Here is a 16,476-nt window from a genome sequence, read left to right as displayed (position 1 = left end):
CACAACAGGAAACTGAGATGCTAGCAAAAACTGTTGACATTGCATAAAAGCAAATGTCAGTGGCACTGAGATGTATGTTCTGCTGTGTTCTTCCCAGTAATTTCCAGTTAGTTTTTTTGGAAGACAACTAGGCTTAAATAATTTTTGTATCTTGCTTTTCCTTCATGTAGATCAGGGCAGCACACAGGGAAACTATTTTTTTAAAAAAATGGAAGATTTTTAAAGCATTTTGTTACTACCATAAAACAAAAGAATTCAGCAGATGAATGAGAGGAAGGAAGGGCTGATTCAGAATTAACAAGAAAGCATGGGTTGTGTATGAGTAACTCCAGAAAAGTTCATTTGTCTTATTTTCTAGGAAATGCAAATCAGGTGCTTATTTTGCACAGTGTAACCATATTATTCATTTTCCTTAAAGATAGGTCTTTCTAGGGTCTCCCTTGAGAGGAGAAGGAAAATTATGAAAACCATCTTCAGTTCCTGGAAAAAAGGGTGGGATATAAATATAATTAATAAATAATCATTATCATTACATTACATTTATGCCCAACCTTTTCCCTCTTGTGAGAAGCTAGAAGCAGTTTACATAGCTCCATTTTATCCTTACAACCAGCTAGATATGTGTTTTAGCAGTGGAGAATAGGAGTATACCCATGCTGGCTGGGCAATGTTGAAAGTTGTAGGATTTCTTTTCCTGCATAAACATGGATAGGATCATTCTCCAAGTAAAATAAAGGTGTGCACACACACACACACCAATGCAAGATTCATTTGAAGATAAGTGGGCTTTGGCTAACAGTGAGGACCCTCCTGAGAGGCTGTACCCTTTTTCAATGTCTCAGTTGAGATTAGTTTTGCATCTTATTCTGGGTTACAGGATAAAGAAGAGGAAAGAAACCAATCCATTCCATGGACAAGTTCCCAGGAACTTCCACATGCTAATAACAATCTCTTCTTCACCCAGATTTCAAGACTTTTCACCATGTGATAAACTTTAGAAGTGAGCACAGTGTTGAATAGTAACTAACATCACAGTGTAAAGTTTCACTGTGTGAATGAAAATTTAAGAAACATTTCTTGCATATTAATCTCATTTCTGTCACATATTACTGTGCACATGTTAATACTACCTCTCTCTCTCTCTCTCTCTCTCTCTCTCTCTCTCTCTCTCTCTCTCTGTCTCTGTCTCCCCCCGTGTGTGTTTGTGTGTGTGTCTGTGTGTGTGTGTGTGTGTGTGTGTGTGTGTGTGTGTGTGTGAGAGAGAGAGAGAGAGAGAGAGAGAGAGAGAGAGAGAGAGAGAGAGAGAGAGAGAGAAATTCTAGAACAGAGAAAATAACTTTAAAGGAAAAGGTTTAACAGAAGCTTTCTGAAACCAGTTAACAATCACCCTCTGCTGAATATACTGTATTTCAGGCTACATCCTGCCTTGTAAAGTTGATCAAAAGATATTTGTGTTATACAAGTGAATGTGAATTTCAATCATCATGATCCAAGCACCATATGAAAAGATTGCCCCCAGTACATTGACCTGCTTTACAAAACAAGAAGTGGTGTTGCCCCAATTTAAGAAGATTTTAATTTCTAGTCCAGAAGGTTAAACATTTAACTCAGTGACATACTAAATCACCTTTCATTAAACAACAATGCTAATTGTTTTTTTTTAATTCAAGCCAGTTTCACTGCAAGTTTTAATTTTATTCAAGTACTTTGATGCCCTGTAGCTGTGTGATTTAAGTCTCTTGATAGAAACCAAAATGTAAGCAAATTTGGGCAAAATATTAGGAAAAGCAAAGCAAATGCAGCCATTTCATTTCATACTTAAAATAAGAAAATCCTGAGAAACAATACTGATAGAAATATTTCTATCTGTAAAGGAAACACAGCCATATTGTGCTGGATTCAGAACTTTTGAAAAGGAAGAGGTAGTCATGTATTATTTAGGACCCAGTTCCGTACACAGTTATAGCCATGCCCCTCACCCCTGATATCTGTGTACCAGCAGTACATTATGTGTCAAGTTAGTGGAAGAGTTTTACATATGCTTCCCATGTTCAGCCCCCTGCTAAACCTAAAAACCCTAATCTCTGAAACAATGGAGAACCTCTTCCAGTTATTGTAGACAACACTGACCAATCATCTGACTTGATCTAAAGTCTCTTCACGTGAAAAATAAAAATACAATCATTAGTTGGTTGTTCCCTTGACTTGTTTGCTTGCAGTTTATCACAATCTGCCTTTATGGTTCGACTCATCCCCACAGTATGAGAGCTGGAAGCAACTTCACATTGTTGAGGGGCAGGTGCTTTACACATGCTTAAAGGCTCACTGTATTACTCACATTCCAGAGTTTGAGGCCTGAGATAAAATCAGTTTTCAAACTGGAAGGTTGAGGCAGTTAGCATACTGACTTTCTTAATTTTGTGGGTGAATTTCACAGTGTGGATTCACTGCAAGCAAGTGAAGCCTTTGCCCTGATATATTTTTATTGGGTGTGGAAATGGAAGCAAATACTATTTTCAGGCTTCTGGGTAAACCAGGCCCACAATCGTGGGAAAGGTTTATTGATCTAGCCCTGAATATTTGCAACCAGATATTCTCATCTACTGAATTTTAAAAAGTTTCAGGAATGTGTTTAATGAATATATACAGTAGAATTAACAACTCATTCTTCACTATGGTTGCTTCTGCTATAGTGCTGTCTTTTAGTGTGTAGACATGCTGGTATGTTTGCTCAATAAAACGTAACTTTCAAGACATTCAGTTAAGTTTACATGATCACCAGAGTGAAGGGCTAAAGCTGAAACAGAAAAAAATGAAGAGAATTAATGTAATAAAAGTGGGTATTTAACAGACAGGGTTGAACAAAAAAAGTATGAAGTAACAGGTGTCATCAGCTCTTATCAGCATTTTTAATTAACATCTGTTTTTGGCTCAGATTCCCTTTACAAATATGCTGGAGTGTGCCTATATTTAGAGACAGAGTTAGACTGCTGAGAAGTTACTAACCAGTGAGAGGTTGGAACAAGTACCAGGTAGGCAGGAGGTATTTGCAGTGGTGGTATTTGTTGCAGTCTTTGCAGCAGACCTACAGGAAAGCAGTTTGAGCAACATCCCAACAAGATATTGCTATGGCAACAAAATATTTTCTCTTAGAGGAAAATGAGAATGATAAGAAATATGAGACATTCAAAGAAGATTTTGATAAAAAGAACATATAGGATACACTTTAAAAGCAGCTACTGCTTTGCTCTTAGCATTATAATTTTAATTTAATAATTCTGTGTGCTTCTTCAGTCTCTTTCATTAGCCTTGCAGAAATGAAATGAGCCAAGCTCCATGAAAAAAGAAATACTTCCATAATTTCCAACAACATAAAAGGAAACTGAGTGTCCTCAGTTTTATGTGGCTTATAGATAGTGCACACTAAACTGACATCCCATGAAGCACGCTGTTTTCTCATCACCAACTATCTGCTTAGGGTGATCCACACGGAATAGCCTGCCATGTAGATCGGGGGATATTTTTCTACATCATTGCATGTCATGATGCCCTGCAAAAAACTCCCTGATTCATATGGCAAGACACTGCTGCCTTAAATGGCTCATTATGTAATGACTAATGCCACAAAAACTAGTTTTAAAATGCCCCCTATGATAGCCATTTTGTTTTTTCAAATTTGATTATGCCAGAAGTGTGGAAATACAATTTGGATGTTGGGACAAGTAAACTCTGATGTAGACAAGAAATAAGTTTCAATAGGTATAGACAGAAGGAATGGGAATGCTGTGGAACCTTCCCCATCTTCAAATATATTGCATGTTCCTTCCCTGTATGTCCAGCTTTAATTAAGGGTGGGGGGAGGTTGTAGCTTTAAATAACCCAGTTATGAAGACTTAATGATAAGTATGCAGGCAGCTAGTATTCTATTCAGTCGCTCTATTCAAACCTCCTGCTGCTTACAGTTTTCTGGCTAAAGAGTATGGTGGGGAGGGGTGAAATAATTGGCTAACATTTGGCACTTGTTCTCTTAAAATGACCTTTTCACATTGGGTTTTGATTCCTCCAGTTGTATTTGTAGACTTCACTATTTCTGTGTATGTGTAGAACAATTTGGCTTTTTCATTCCACACTGAGTACAAGTAGCCTAAGTTAGATGCCACTCCCAAGAATCATGCATGGATCTCCCATTTCCAGTGTAGTAGATACACAAGAGGGAATGGATTAGATCTTGAGGCTGCTGTCTGATACTCAGTAAGCTAGGTGTGTTGAGCCTCATTCAACACAATGGATTTAGTCATGAGTAAACCTGCACAGGATTGTACTTTAAGTGTTTAAAACCAATGATGTCAGAAATATTTCATTTGAGTCAAACATGAATCTAGCACTTTCTAAATACACTGAAATGTTACATGATTGAAAACTAGGATGAGTACCTTTGCTCACTGTAGGTCTCAGAAGATGTGAACGTTAATGAAAGATTTAGTTGACCCAGGAGATAATCTAGGCACTCAGAAGAAGGGAGTGACTTACGGGGGGCGTTCAGTGTATTTTTGGTATCGGGTTGATTTGCTATTGATGTGGGTAAGTTAATTATTTCATTAGCTAATGACACTATCTGAGGGTATACATGCAAAATTTCAAATAAGTGTGATCATTAGTTCCCTAGTAATCCTCAGTGAAAGACGACCATGATGACTAACGCGACAATGTTGAAGAAAATCGAGCACCGCGCTGTGATTAAGTTCCTTACAAAACAAGGAAAAAGTCAAAAAATCATTCACGAAGAGATGGTGGCCATTTACCAGGACTCTGTGCCTTCATTATCTACTGTTCAAAAGTGGTCAAGTGAATTTAAAAGGGGCAGAGAAAGTATTGAAGACAACCCTCGCTTGGGCAGGCTGGTTACTGCCACTACGAAAGACAATGTGAAAAAAAATTGAGAAACTTGTATTGGAAGATGCCCGAATGAAAATCAAAATGTTAGCAGAGATGACAAACCTATCCATTGGTACCATATTTACTATTTTTCATGACCATCTTAACCTTTCAAAGGTCTGTGCAAGATGGGTGCCACGAATGCTCATGGTGCCTTAGAAACAAGTGTGAGTCGAGTGCTGTAGGGAGTTTTTAGAGCTCTGTGGTGAAGATCCATCAAGTATTTTCAACTGGATTGTTACTGGAGATGAAATTTGGGTTCATCACTATGACCCTGAAAGTAAGCAGGAGTCCATGCAGTGGCGTTAAAAAGGTGCTGACCCCCTGAAGAAATTCAAAGTCACTCCATCGGCCAGAAAAATCATGGCCACAGTGTTTTGGGACTCAAAGGGAATTTTATAGATCGAGTACATGAAAAAAGGTGAAACTATAAACGCAGCATCTTATGCAACCACTCTGCATAATTTAAGAGAAGCAATTAAAGAAAAAAGGCAGGGAAAACTGACCGCAGGTGTGTTGCTTCTTCACGACAACATGCCCATTCACATGGCACATGTTTCAAAGGCTGCTGTGCGAGACTGTGATTTTGAAGATATGAACCACCCACCCTATAGCCCGGACCTGGCTCCCAGTGACTACTACCTGTTCCTGAATTTAAAAAAAGATCTTCGTGGAAAGCGATTTTCTGACAATGAAGAGCTCAAGGCGGCAATTAACGCACATTTTTTAGACAAGGAGGAAGGGTGTTTTTTACAGGGAATTGAAAAGTTAATTTCTTGATGTAATAAGTGTATTGAAGTTATGGGGGATTCCATTGAAAAATAAAAATTATTTCATTTTATTATTCCTTTTTCTCCATGCTGATACTGAGAATACATTGAACGCCCCTCATACATACCAGGGTTTATTGCAAACTATGACACCTGGCTGATGTTATTGCCTTGATTTTTAAAGGTGCAGATTGCTAGCAGCAGGGCCTTCCTTGGATTGGCTGCCAGGTATCTCCCCCATCCCCTGGGTAAGGGGACAAAAAAGTCCCTGGTTTTGGAGGGCTTTTATCTCCCAGGGGATTCCAACCTTGCCAGAGGTGTTTTTCCCCAACCAGGTTCTGAGACCATCACTGTGAGGAGACCTGTGTTGAATAACTTTTAAGTAGGCCCAGCTTTCTTGTTTTCTTGTAGTGGGGCACCAAGGAGTCCTGGAATTAGGATGCTAGACAGCCTTGTACTGGCCTTCAGTTACACCCTCTAGCTGATAATAGTCTTATGATAAAACAGCTTTATCCACACCAAAAAGCCTGTAATAAATATCAAATCCCACAAGGTGAATGCATTGCAGAATGTGAACTATTGCACTATCAAAGAAGTCTACATAATTCCAGTTAGACCTGATTTTTTTCTGTTTGTATAGGTAAATGTAAGTTGCTGTATAACACACCATTTTTGAAAATGCACTGCTAAATGTATCAGAGCAGTGGCACACATATAGCTCTTGACCCTCCTTTTTAACCTTGTTTTAATTCTTCTTTTATATACCAAATTATCAGTGGAAGCAACATATTTTAAAATACTTTTTGGCCTTTGGCATATCCTTCCAAACAGAAGTGATACTCCGTCTAATACATTAGTTCTTACTGTTTTAAGCCATTCACACTTTTTAGTTTTCTTGCATTTAAAAGATAAAATAAAGCAGTGTAGCTAAGGAAACATAATTTTCATTGTGTAAAATGATGCCCATTGTTTCTGTTCCAAAACTTGCTAATAGGAACATTTATGAGGAAATTGTTTCTTACGAATAATTAATAATAATTCTTAAGAAATGGGCAAGATGCCTAGAAAATGAATGAAAGAGTAAATTATTAAATTGAAATATTAAATGAAATAACTGAATTATAAGAGATCATGTAAGCTCTGAACTAATGTTTGGTAGCTGTTGTTGATTTAACTTATTTTCATCTTCCATTCATATGCTTAAATACAATTGCTTGATGTTAAGTAAATGCTTGAATGATATTCCAAATGCCTAAAAATTTGCATATGCATCTCAGAATTCAAGCAAATTAAAACTTCATTTCAGCTGGATTTGATTACATGCAAATTGTTTCCAATATTCATTACTCCCATTGTCTTCTTTGGAAGGATTTTAAATTCTTATTTACATATCACATATCATCCTTCACTGGACTTCTTGATGAGGCAGGTTCTAAGACTTCTCCATTTATAAGGAACATTTATAAATTAAAATTGTGGCACAGACCTTTTGCTACAGATGATTTTCTAAATACTGCACATTTTTGCTGTAGATGAGAAAAAATATTGCTGTACTCCTTTTATCAGTCCAGCACCAGGAATATACTTACATGGTCAATGAGCATGTCTAAGATAGCTTGTTGGTTGTAACGAGTCACTAAAATATTTTCTAATATTCGCATGATTTTTTTCCACAGGTACAAATAAATAGGACAGTTGTATCCCCCACCCCGGGTCTTCTCTCATTTTCCCTGTTTCTTTCACGTATACACACAGTTCTCTTTTATAGTCTTTGTTTTTCACAGAACAATGTCCCCTAAAGTGGATGGTCTACTGTAAAATACTATAACTGGAATGAAAAGGGACCCATGTGATAAGCAATATGCATGTGGAGCTTTTAGCTTGACTGTTCACAATCCCCCTTACCAGCCATGGATTAGAAATAAGAAATGTTTTCTGTCCAATTTTCTTCTCCTCCCTGCACCACACCTCACTCATTCAGCAGTCTCCCAACATTCTGTGTAGCATTTTTAGGGAGCAGGAGGGGTTGCTGTGGGGAAAAGGGAGCTGGTCTAGTTGCATGGACCACAGTCTCTGTCCAGCCCTGTGAAATTACAGATACTTGTAATTTAGGATAATGATTAATGCATTTGATGAAGTAGGCTGTAGTCCATGAAATGTATGCCACAGTAAATGTGTTTTACTCTTTAGGGTGCTACAGTACTCTGTTGTTTTTACCTGTAAATGGTCATATTGGCGGTAATATGCTAGAAAACGTACAGATAGAAAGTTTGCCATTTCAATTTCCAGTGGCATTAAGCAGTACACTGCCGTTTTTCTGTTCTGTTTGCCCCAAATACTAATCAAGAGTTCTAACTTTGAAGATCATATGTCTGTTGACTATCAGTTCTACCAAAAGAAGTACTTGAACTTCATGGTTTAGAGGTGGATTTCCTTATCACTGTTTTCCAAGAGACACATGGGTCATATTGCTTGAGGTGCTCTGAAAAATTGGCTGAAAGTATTATATAGTAGGGACTTTCAGAGTCACAGACATCTGGAAGAAAGCAATTACTGTGTCTAATGACGTGATCGCACAAACATGTAGATGTGGATTTTGGCTATTAATTCAGGATGCTAGTAATAATGGTTGGGCTGCTCCTTGAGCTAATGCATGGTACCTTCTCTGATGTGGTACCTGCCAGATGTTCAAAGTGGCTGAGGTTCATTAATGCTGTAGTCCAACATTTCTGGAAGGGACCAGATTGAAGAACCCTGGGGCTAATGTAATACTGCCTTGCACTGGGGCAGTATTTTTTTTTTCCTGTGGAATTATTAGCTCAGTGCCACATTACAAATCACTTCTCAAACTCCCTTCAACCTCAAAATTATTCCTAAATTGTGTGGGGAGGGGCTGCTGTGCAAGGAAAACATTTCTAAAATCTTGGGTTCATGGAATGAACCTCACAGTCTTTTTTATCTTGTCCAATATCTGTTCCCCTTCCTAAACTTCATCGCTAAAATCACTACCACCAATTTGATATTGCGTAACATAGCAAATTCAACAGCAGGATGAAAAATTACTGCTGTAGGACACTTTGGTGTGTACTTGGGCAGGGAATGCATTAAGCACTTTCTCCTTCTACTCTCTTCAGTGTCCCTGCCAGCAATCACGTTTGTTCATAAAGTGGACTGTCAGTATCATTATACATGTTTGCCTGTAACATGTAATTTAGGCTATAGAGTGCAATTGGTCATTTTTATTTCTCTTCATCTTGCAGGCATCAAAGATTTGAAAAGGCCTTTCTGCTTGCTGTTGATATAGGTGCCCGTGACTTATTTATGGTGAGTTATTTCTGATGGATTTATATTATTGTTCTTTTGCTGCCATGGGACATCTTGTGTCTGTTGTGGTACACAATAAAAAGGAACATAGTAATTTGAATTCTTGGTCAATTTTATGAATTGGCCAAGGTGGCAGGTATCAAGTAGTAAGCCTATTGTGTATGTTGTTCACAGGTTTTAGATTCAAGCAACAAAAAGGACATTCTAGTATGACCTTCCACAAGATCAGTCTGTTTATATTATATTTTTAATCTGTTCAGTAACAAATGTTCCATGGAAGATTGCAAAAGCTACATAAATAAAGTACAATACAAAATGGTTTGGGGCCAGGCTGTATGTGCCTGCCTGAGCTCTGAGATTATGAGGAGAGGTCCTTCTTAGAGATACCTCTCCAAAGGAATCTAGGAGGGTGGCCACTAGGGGAAGTGCCTTCTCAGTAGTGGCACTCCACGTATGTGGAATCGATTCCCTAAAGGGGTGCACTTTGCACCCACTCTGTTCCTTTTGGTGTCATGCAAAGACCTTTTTATTTACCCAATATTTTAACAGATTTTATTCTCATTTTTACCATATTTTATTGTACCTCCGAATGAGACTTAGCTGCAATGGTGGTGGGAGGGATTATTGTAGTATGTTTTATTGCATTATGGTATTTATTAATTAGGTAACTATGTCTGTATTATTTGTGCTTTTATTATATGTGCTTTATATGGTATTTTCAATTTGTAAACCACCCAGGGAGCCTCTGTGCTGGTGGGCAGTGAAGAAAGATAATAAAGAAATAAACTAACAAATAGTACAAGAATAAAATACATAAAATATTTATTCCCTTTTAAAATTTCTAGGAGAAAGGAAATATATTCTCCTTGCACCAAAAATATATCAATGTAGGTGACAGCTAAGCCTGTATAACTGAGGTGTTACAATGGAGAAGGGATACTCACTTAACTTGCCTCAGTGGGACCACCTGGAAGGGATGACCTAAGGATATGTCCTTATATAGTATTTAAGGCTTTAAATATCAGCATTAACCTTGGAATTGGCCTTGGGAACAGACTGAAAGCCAGTATATGTGACAATGTATGGGCATCACATATTCATATTGTCCAGTTCAGTTAGGAGCTTAGCAGCTCTGTTGAACTGGCTGAAATTTCTGAGCTGTTTTCAAAGATAGCCTCATGCACAACATATTGCAGGAGATTACCAGAATGTGGATAATTATTACCAGACTATCTCTGCCAGATATTGTTGCAGCTGGAATAACTTCCTAAACTGATACTCCTTGTTACCAAAGCCACCTGTAGCTCAAGTGACAAAGATGGATCCATGACCATCCCCAAGCTGCAAACTACATCCTTTACAACAAATGCAACCTTTTCGCGAACAAGTTGAACACCAGTTAGCTATCACATGATAGTTGCAATTATTATGTAATCGATGTGATGTACATGAGTTTTAACAGCAATCCTTTAGTTCTGCTTTAGTAGTAATTTAAAACACTGCCTTGCTGTGTTCTAGCTAAACTTTGATACTGTGTTTGCCATCTGAATAAGAGCACTCCTTCCCTAGTTGCCAAGCAACCCCACCATTGCTATCACCTTCACTTGTGCTTCACTTGATTTTACAGCAGCATCTGTAGCTACTGTGGATTAGAAACAGTTGGGTTGGGTGTGCTTTAAAGCAATATAAGTGTCCTGCATTAGCAAAGCTATACTCCAGCAAAGGTGCTCAGCAGTACAGCAATCCAAAGATGATTTTGTAAGCTGCGTAGGGACTTTGGTGGCATAGAAATGGAAATATAAGGAAGATTGCATATGTGTGCACACCCCATATGGACATACATATACCAGATTTTGTGTATATATAAAATATTTATACACATATTTATACCAGATTGGCTTTTATGGATTCCTCTCAAAGAATCCTGTACATTGTACCTTGGTGAGAGTGCTCTTGAAGTTCCATAAACTCCTTCACAGAACTAAATATTCCAATGTTCCCTCAAAAGAAGGAATCTCTGAAAATCCAAAAAAAAAAAAAAAAAAAAAGTGGAGCAGATATAACGCATAAGTGGCTGTGTTCAGGGGGAAAGTATTCTTGCCTTGCAGACTGCCAGTTCCAATTTAGTCAGCAATATTTATTGCAAGCCATTTAAATTTGGTTTCTGACCTGATTTCAGAACTGAGTCTATTTTATTGTTCTTAAGTAGCTGAACTGGGCTTGCAGATGGACAAAGAAAGCACTATCCCCCTGAACCTCCTGGATCACTCAGTGGCATTTGTTACCAGCAGCCATGGTGTCCTTCTGGAAGCCTTGTTGCAGTGGGAATATTGACTCCTAGGAGCATGTACCACTCTTTTTGTGCAACCTCACTAGCTCCGAGTAGAATTGTAGCTGCAATGCAAAGTGCTTGTTTTACTTCTGCAGGTCCTGCATTGCCTGGCTGGGAGCAAAATATTTTGAGCTTCATGTTCTATTTGAATCTACTGGTTCATTGAGATCATTGTTGGAGGTCCTGCTCCATGTCTTCCTGCTATCTGAAGCATAATGTTTGGTTTTGGGAAGCAGAACTTTCTTGATCGTGGTATCTAGGCTGTTGGTTCAAGTGGACCTCATTTGACTCTCTTCCTTCCTGGATTTCAGAAGAGAAGATAAAAAGTTACTGTTTCAGAGGACACTGGAATAATTAATAATGTTATTGCTCTTAATAATTTGGTTTGAGTGTGGGGTGCTTTGCAACTTCAGAATATAGAGTGCTTTTTTAAAAATCTTTTGAGGCTATTGGGGTTATAAGGGGCCATACAGAGGGGACATTTGAGAAAGATTCACCCCTTCCATCTGGTTTTGAAAGTGACACAGTTAACAAGAGAGCTCTGTTCCACATTCAGGAAGGCAGTATGCATCCAAAGGCAAGGGAAGATGGGGGGAAAGTGCTGGTTTGTTGGCAGCAGGTTGAAGACAGAGATATAGAACTGGGAGTGGTATAACCTTGGGATAGTTTATATTTAAATCTTAGCAAGTCAAGGAGCTGAATAGGCAAACATTTAATGCTTGAGAGATCCCTACTACTGAGTTTGTCTTCTGTTCTGGCTAGTATCTGATGCTTCCATGGCTAAAGAAGGGGGCCAGAGTCAAGTAATATGAAACCCAACAATGTGTCTAAAGGTTTACCTCTATTGATAAGAAATTATTTATCTTATTTTCTCACATAGCTGGACATATTTCACTTTTAATAAGCTTATAAACTGTGCATATTATTCTACATTTTAGGCTTCCATACCTAAGCTCAATGTCAAACATGAACACTGGGAGTTTACATTTCATTGTTCTTAACCCCTCCCATACATTTTGCAACAAGAACAAAATGAGTTAAGAAGGCATTATATACAAGCTCTAGGTCCAATGGTCGAAAGCAGTTGTTCTTGCCCAGTGTTCCAGCATATTGCAGTAGATCTGCAGGAGATGGCATTATTTCTGAAGAAAAAAAACAATGGGGAAAACCTCTGAGAATCACATTTGTCCAACTCTTTTGCATAATGAAGACATTCTGTTTAAATTAAGCTTTGACACTAGCTGCTAATATCATTTATTCTATTAAGCCACTTGCCCTGCTAGTTTGATCTTAATATTTAACTTCTGTGTTAAATCATACAATTACATTATTCTTCTATGGGTTATGAAAATTCCTTTCTAATTATACAAAAAGAAATTGCATGAATCTTTTAATGCTTTTTAATGTAGAGCTCTAATCATCTAGCCTATTCCATCTAATTAGAACGATGTGTGTACTGTGATAAACTTTCCTAACTAAGCACACTTCAAAAGAATATATTGGAAATGTTGTACTTCTGAGAAAGCAATTAAGTATGTTGTATGTATTTATTTATATGTAAATCCTCTTGCCCTCCTCTTTATCCTTTTAAAAAATTTCATCTTTCCCCTTCCTGTCGCTACACCACCCCCTTTGGTATACATGTTGGAAGTGAAGATATTAGGGAAGAACAATGCAATCCTATAATGTCTACTTAGAAGTAAATCCCATTGATTTCAGTGGGGTTTATTCAGAGGAAAATACTCATTGGACTGCAGCCTCTTAGTCCAAAATGCTCAGGGCATAAATTCAAAGTTTGCAGCTTGAGTACCCAAGTCACTACTTGTCTGCTACTCACAAATATCATTCACATAATCCCTTTCAACATACAGGAGCCGCCTTTTCATTTCTTTCTGCTGCTAAATCCTTGGGGTCATATTCTTGTTATCTGTTGTCTTTATAATAATGTCCCTTTTCTGATCTTCCTTTTTGCAGCATCTCCAGTTTCTGTTCAACAGCATCATTAATATTACTTTTGCTGCTGTCTCCCTGCCAGTAAATTTCAGGTTCCTCCTTCTACCTTTCAATGCTTTCCAGTTTTTTTTTCTTGTCTTACTATTGCATTCCCTCTTTCCCCATGCATTGGTTGCCTTTGGGCCTAATTCTCTGGAGTCTTTTTCATTTTGTTCATCAAGCCAGTTCACTCTTGTGCTTTCTGGTCTCTGTGCATCACACATATGGGCTGTGCACCTACATGGAGCCTGTTGCTGGGATGATTCAAAAGCTAAGAGTGTTTTGGTGTGAATACTGCCCCACCCTAGCATCCACTTTAATCTGGAACTCATTTTGCCTTTTTGTTTCTCCTCAACTCTAAACATAAACTAGAGCTCAAACTTCCCCCTCTTTTAAGTTATTATTTTGTGTTCTAAGCATTTCCCTAAAATACACCCCTCCCCTCCCCTCCCCTCCTTCCTTCCTGCCTTCCTGCCTTCCTTCCTTTCTTTGTGAGGGGAGCTTAAACTCCCTTATACAGAAGCACCATGCACCCAGTCTGGATCAGGATTGCACACACTTGCACAGAATAAATGTAGCAGGATAGACTAAATAAGCACCATTAGAAATGTAAACCAGTTATTTATTTATGTAAAATGTGAAAAATCCCTCTCAGTTTGTGGTATGCGTGCTTCCTCTCTGACAGTCAGCAATGTTCTGACTCTGCTGTTGCTGCTTGAGTAGACCAGGTGTCTGCTGAGCCATTTTTTAAAAATGAAGCATCAACATCACAGCTCCTCCTCACTCAGAATGCCAATACCAGCTGCTCCAATTGCCTTGGGTCCTCCTTTGTTTACAGACAAAGATCGCCTCCACCAAGGTTGATTTTTGTTAAAGTTTAAGGTAGATCATTCCCCTACTGCACTAGCCATTCTGTGTAGCAAGTTTGCCCATCTGACTTCCTATAGCAGTAGGGGAATGATCTGTGTGCACATGGTGCTCACATGCAGATGATTAAAGTCAATTCCAGGCTGCTGATGGAAACTGTTCTAGGGGGCACTTCAGTGCCATGCAGCTAAAATTGTCTTTTTAAAATACCCTAAATGTTTTGCTTTTCTGCTTTTATTTTGGGAGGGGGTAACAGTTGGCTGCCCATCTGATCAGGCTGCAACTGCTACCTTGATAAATCTACTACCTTTTGAACAGTTCAGTAGCTGCAGAGGAGATACTACCATAGTTTCTTGTACCTTCCTCCTTCTCTCTTGGTTCTGCCACCCACTCTTCTTCCCAATAGATGGAATGACACTTTTTCATCCCATCTGGCTTATGATGGTAAAAAGTGAGCAACAAAAATAAGTGATAGAAGATGCTGTTTGCAAAGATACATGGGTTTCTATGTCATGGCATTGCAGCGCATACAGAATCTGTGACTAATATCTGATCCCCCGTTCTAATCCTGCTTCTAAACATATATTTTTTAAACCAGACATTAAATTTGTAATGTATAAAGGCTAGATAATGTAAACAGTGGTTTTATTTAGTGTTATCTAGTATGAAGTAATAGTAGATTTGGTCTGACATGTACTAAAGACAGGAGGTACATCTTACTAATATTGAAAAATAATTTAATGGAGCCAATAGTAGTAGTACACTTGAGCAGGTTGTTAGGGCAGATACCAAAGGTCCCATATGTCCAATAATTACACAGTTTTGATTCTTAAGAATGAATTGATTTATTAGTGGAAGGGTGCATTTCTAAAAGCCAAAATAAAGAGTGTTCTTATATCAGCTTAACACAACACTTACAAATAATTATAAGTAGTACCAAAACTTTGGAACCGATATATCATGTCAGTCAATTGGATCAATCAATCCAGAGGTTAGAACAATTATTCAATGCCCTCACAAAAGCAAAGCACACTCAAATTGCAAAATTATGTTGTTGTTAGTCATGAAGTCGTGTCTGACCCATCGCGACCCCATGGACAACATTCCTCAAGGCGTCCCTGTCCTCCACCATCTCCCGGAGTCCACTTAAGCTCACACCAACTGCTTCAGTGATTCCATCTAGCCACCTCATTCTCTGCCATCCCCTTCTTCTTTTGCCATCAATTGTTCTAAGCATTAGGTTTTTCTCCAGGGAGTCCTTCCTTCCCATTAGGTGGCCAAAGTATTTGAGTTTCATCTTCAGTATCTGTCCTTCTAAAGATCAGTCAGGGTTGGTCTTCTCTGGGCCTGACCGGTTTGATCGCCTTGTGGTCCAAGGGACTTGCAGGAGTCTCCTCCCACACCACAATTCAAAGGCATCAATTCTTCGGCGCTCAGCCTTCCTTATGGTCCAGCTTTCACAGCAATACAGGGTGATGTCTGCTTTTTAGTATGCTGTCTAGATTTGCCATAGCTTTCCTCCCCAGGAGCAAGCGTCTTTTAATTTCTTGGCTGCAGTCCCCATCTGTGGTGATCTTGGAGTCCAGGAAAATAAAATCTGTTACTACTTCCATTTCTTCCCCATCTCTTTGCCAGGAAGGTCCACTTCACTTTCTGCCATTAGGGTGGTATCATCTGCATATCTGAGGTTGTTGATATTTCTCCCGGCAATCTTAATTCCAACTTGTGATTCATCTAGCCCTGCCTTTCTGATGATGTGCTCTGCATATAAGTTAAATAGGCAGTGCAACAGTATTCAGCCTTGCCAAACTCCTTTCTCAATTTTGAACCAATCAGTGGTTCTCTGTCCAGTTCTCACTGTTGCTTCTTGACCCACATATAGGTTTCTCAAGAGACAAATAAGATGGTCTGGTACTCCCATCTTTTTAAGAACTTGCCACAATTTGTTGTGATCCACACAATCAAAGGATTTAGCATAGTCAATGAAGCAGAAGTAGATGTTTTTCTGGAACTCCTTAGCTTTCTCCATGATCCAGCATATGTTGGCAATTTGATCTCTAGTTCCTCTGCCTCTTCGAAATCCTGCCGGTACCTCTGGTAGTTCTCAGTCCACATACTGCTGGAGCATAGCTTGTAAGATTTTGAGCATAACTTTGCTAGCATGTGAAATGAGTGCAAAGGTGCAGTAGTTTGAACATTCTTTGGCATTGCCTTTCTTTGGGATCAGAATGTAAACTGGCCTTTTCCAATCCTGTG

General features: G+C 38.6%; 1 protein-coding gene across 7 annotated transcripts in view; it reads left to right on the top strand.

Moving 5' to 3' along the window:
- The window catches only part of LOC123035809 (WD repeat containing planar cell polarity effector), a 234,238-nt gene that overhangs the window by 139,857 nt on the left and 77,905 nt on the right, over nt 1-16,476 (top strand). For all 7 annotated transcript variants that reach the window (XM_044454420.1, XM_044454416.1, XM_044454417.1 and 4 more), the window contains one exon: nt 8,966-9,029. In XM_044454420.1, the coding sequence (XP_044310355.1) occupies nt 8,966-9,029 (64 nt within the window). The remainder of the gene's footprint in view (nt 1-8,965; nt 9,030-16,476) is intronic.

The sequence above is a fragment of the Varanus komodoensis genome, unplaced genomic scaffold (genome assembly GCF_004798865.1).
Source record: "Varanus komodoensis strain SLA01 unplaced genomic scaffold, ASM479886v1 scaffold7_3, whole genome shotgun sequence".
Classification (NCBI taxonomy): Eukaryota; Metazoa; Chordata; class Lepidosauria; order Squamata; family Varanidae; genus Varanus; species Varanus komodoensis.
Note: the sequence above shows the minus strand (reverse complement) of the source record. Positions and strands in the feature narration are given on the sequence as shown.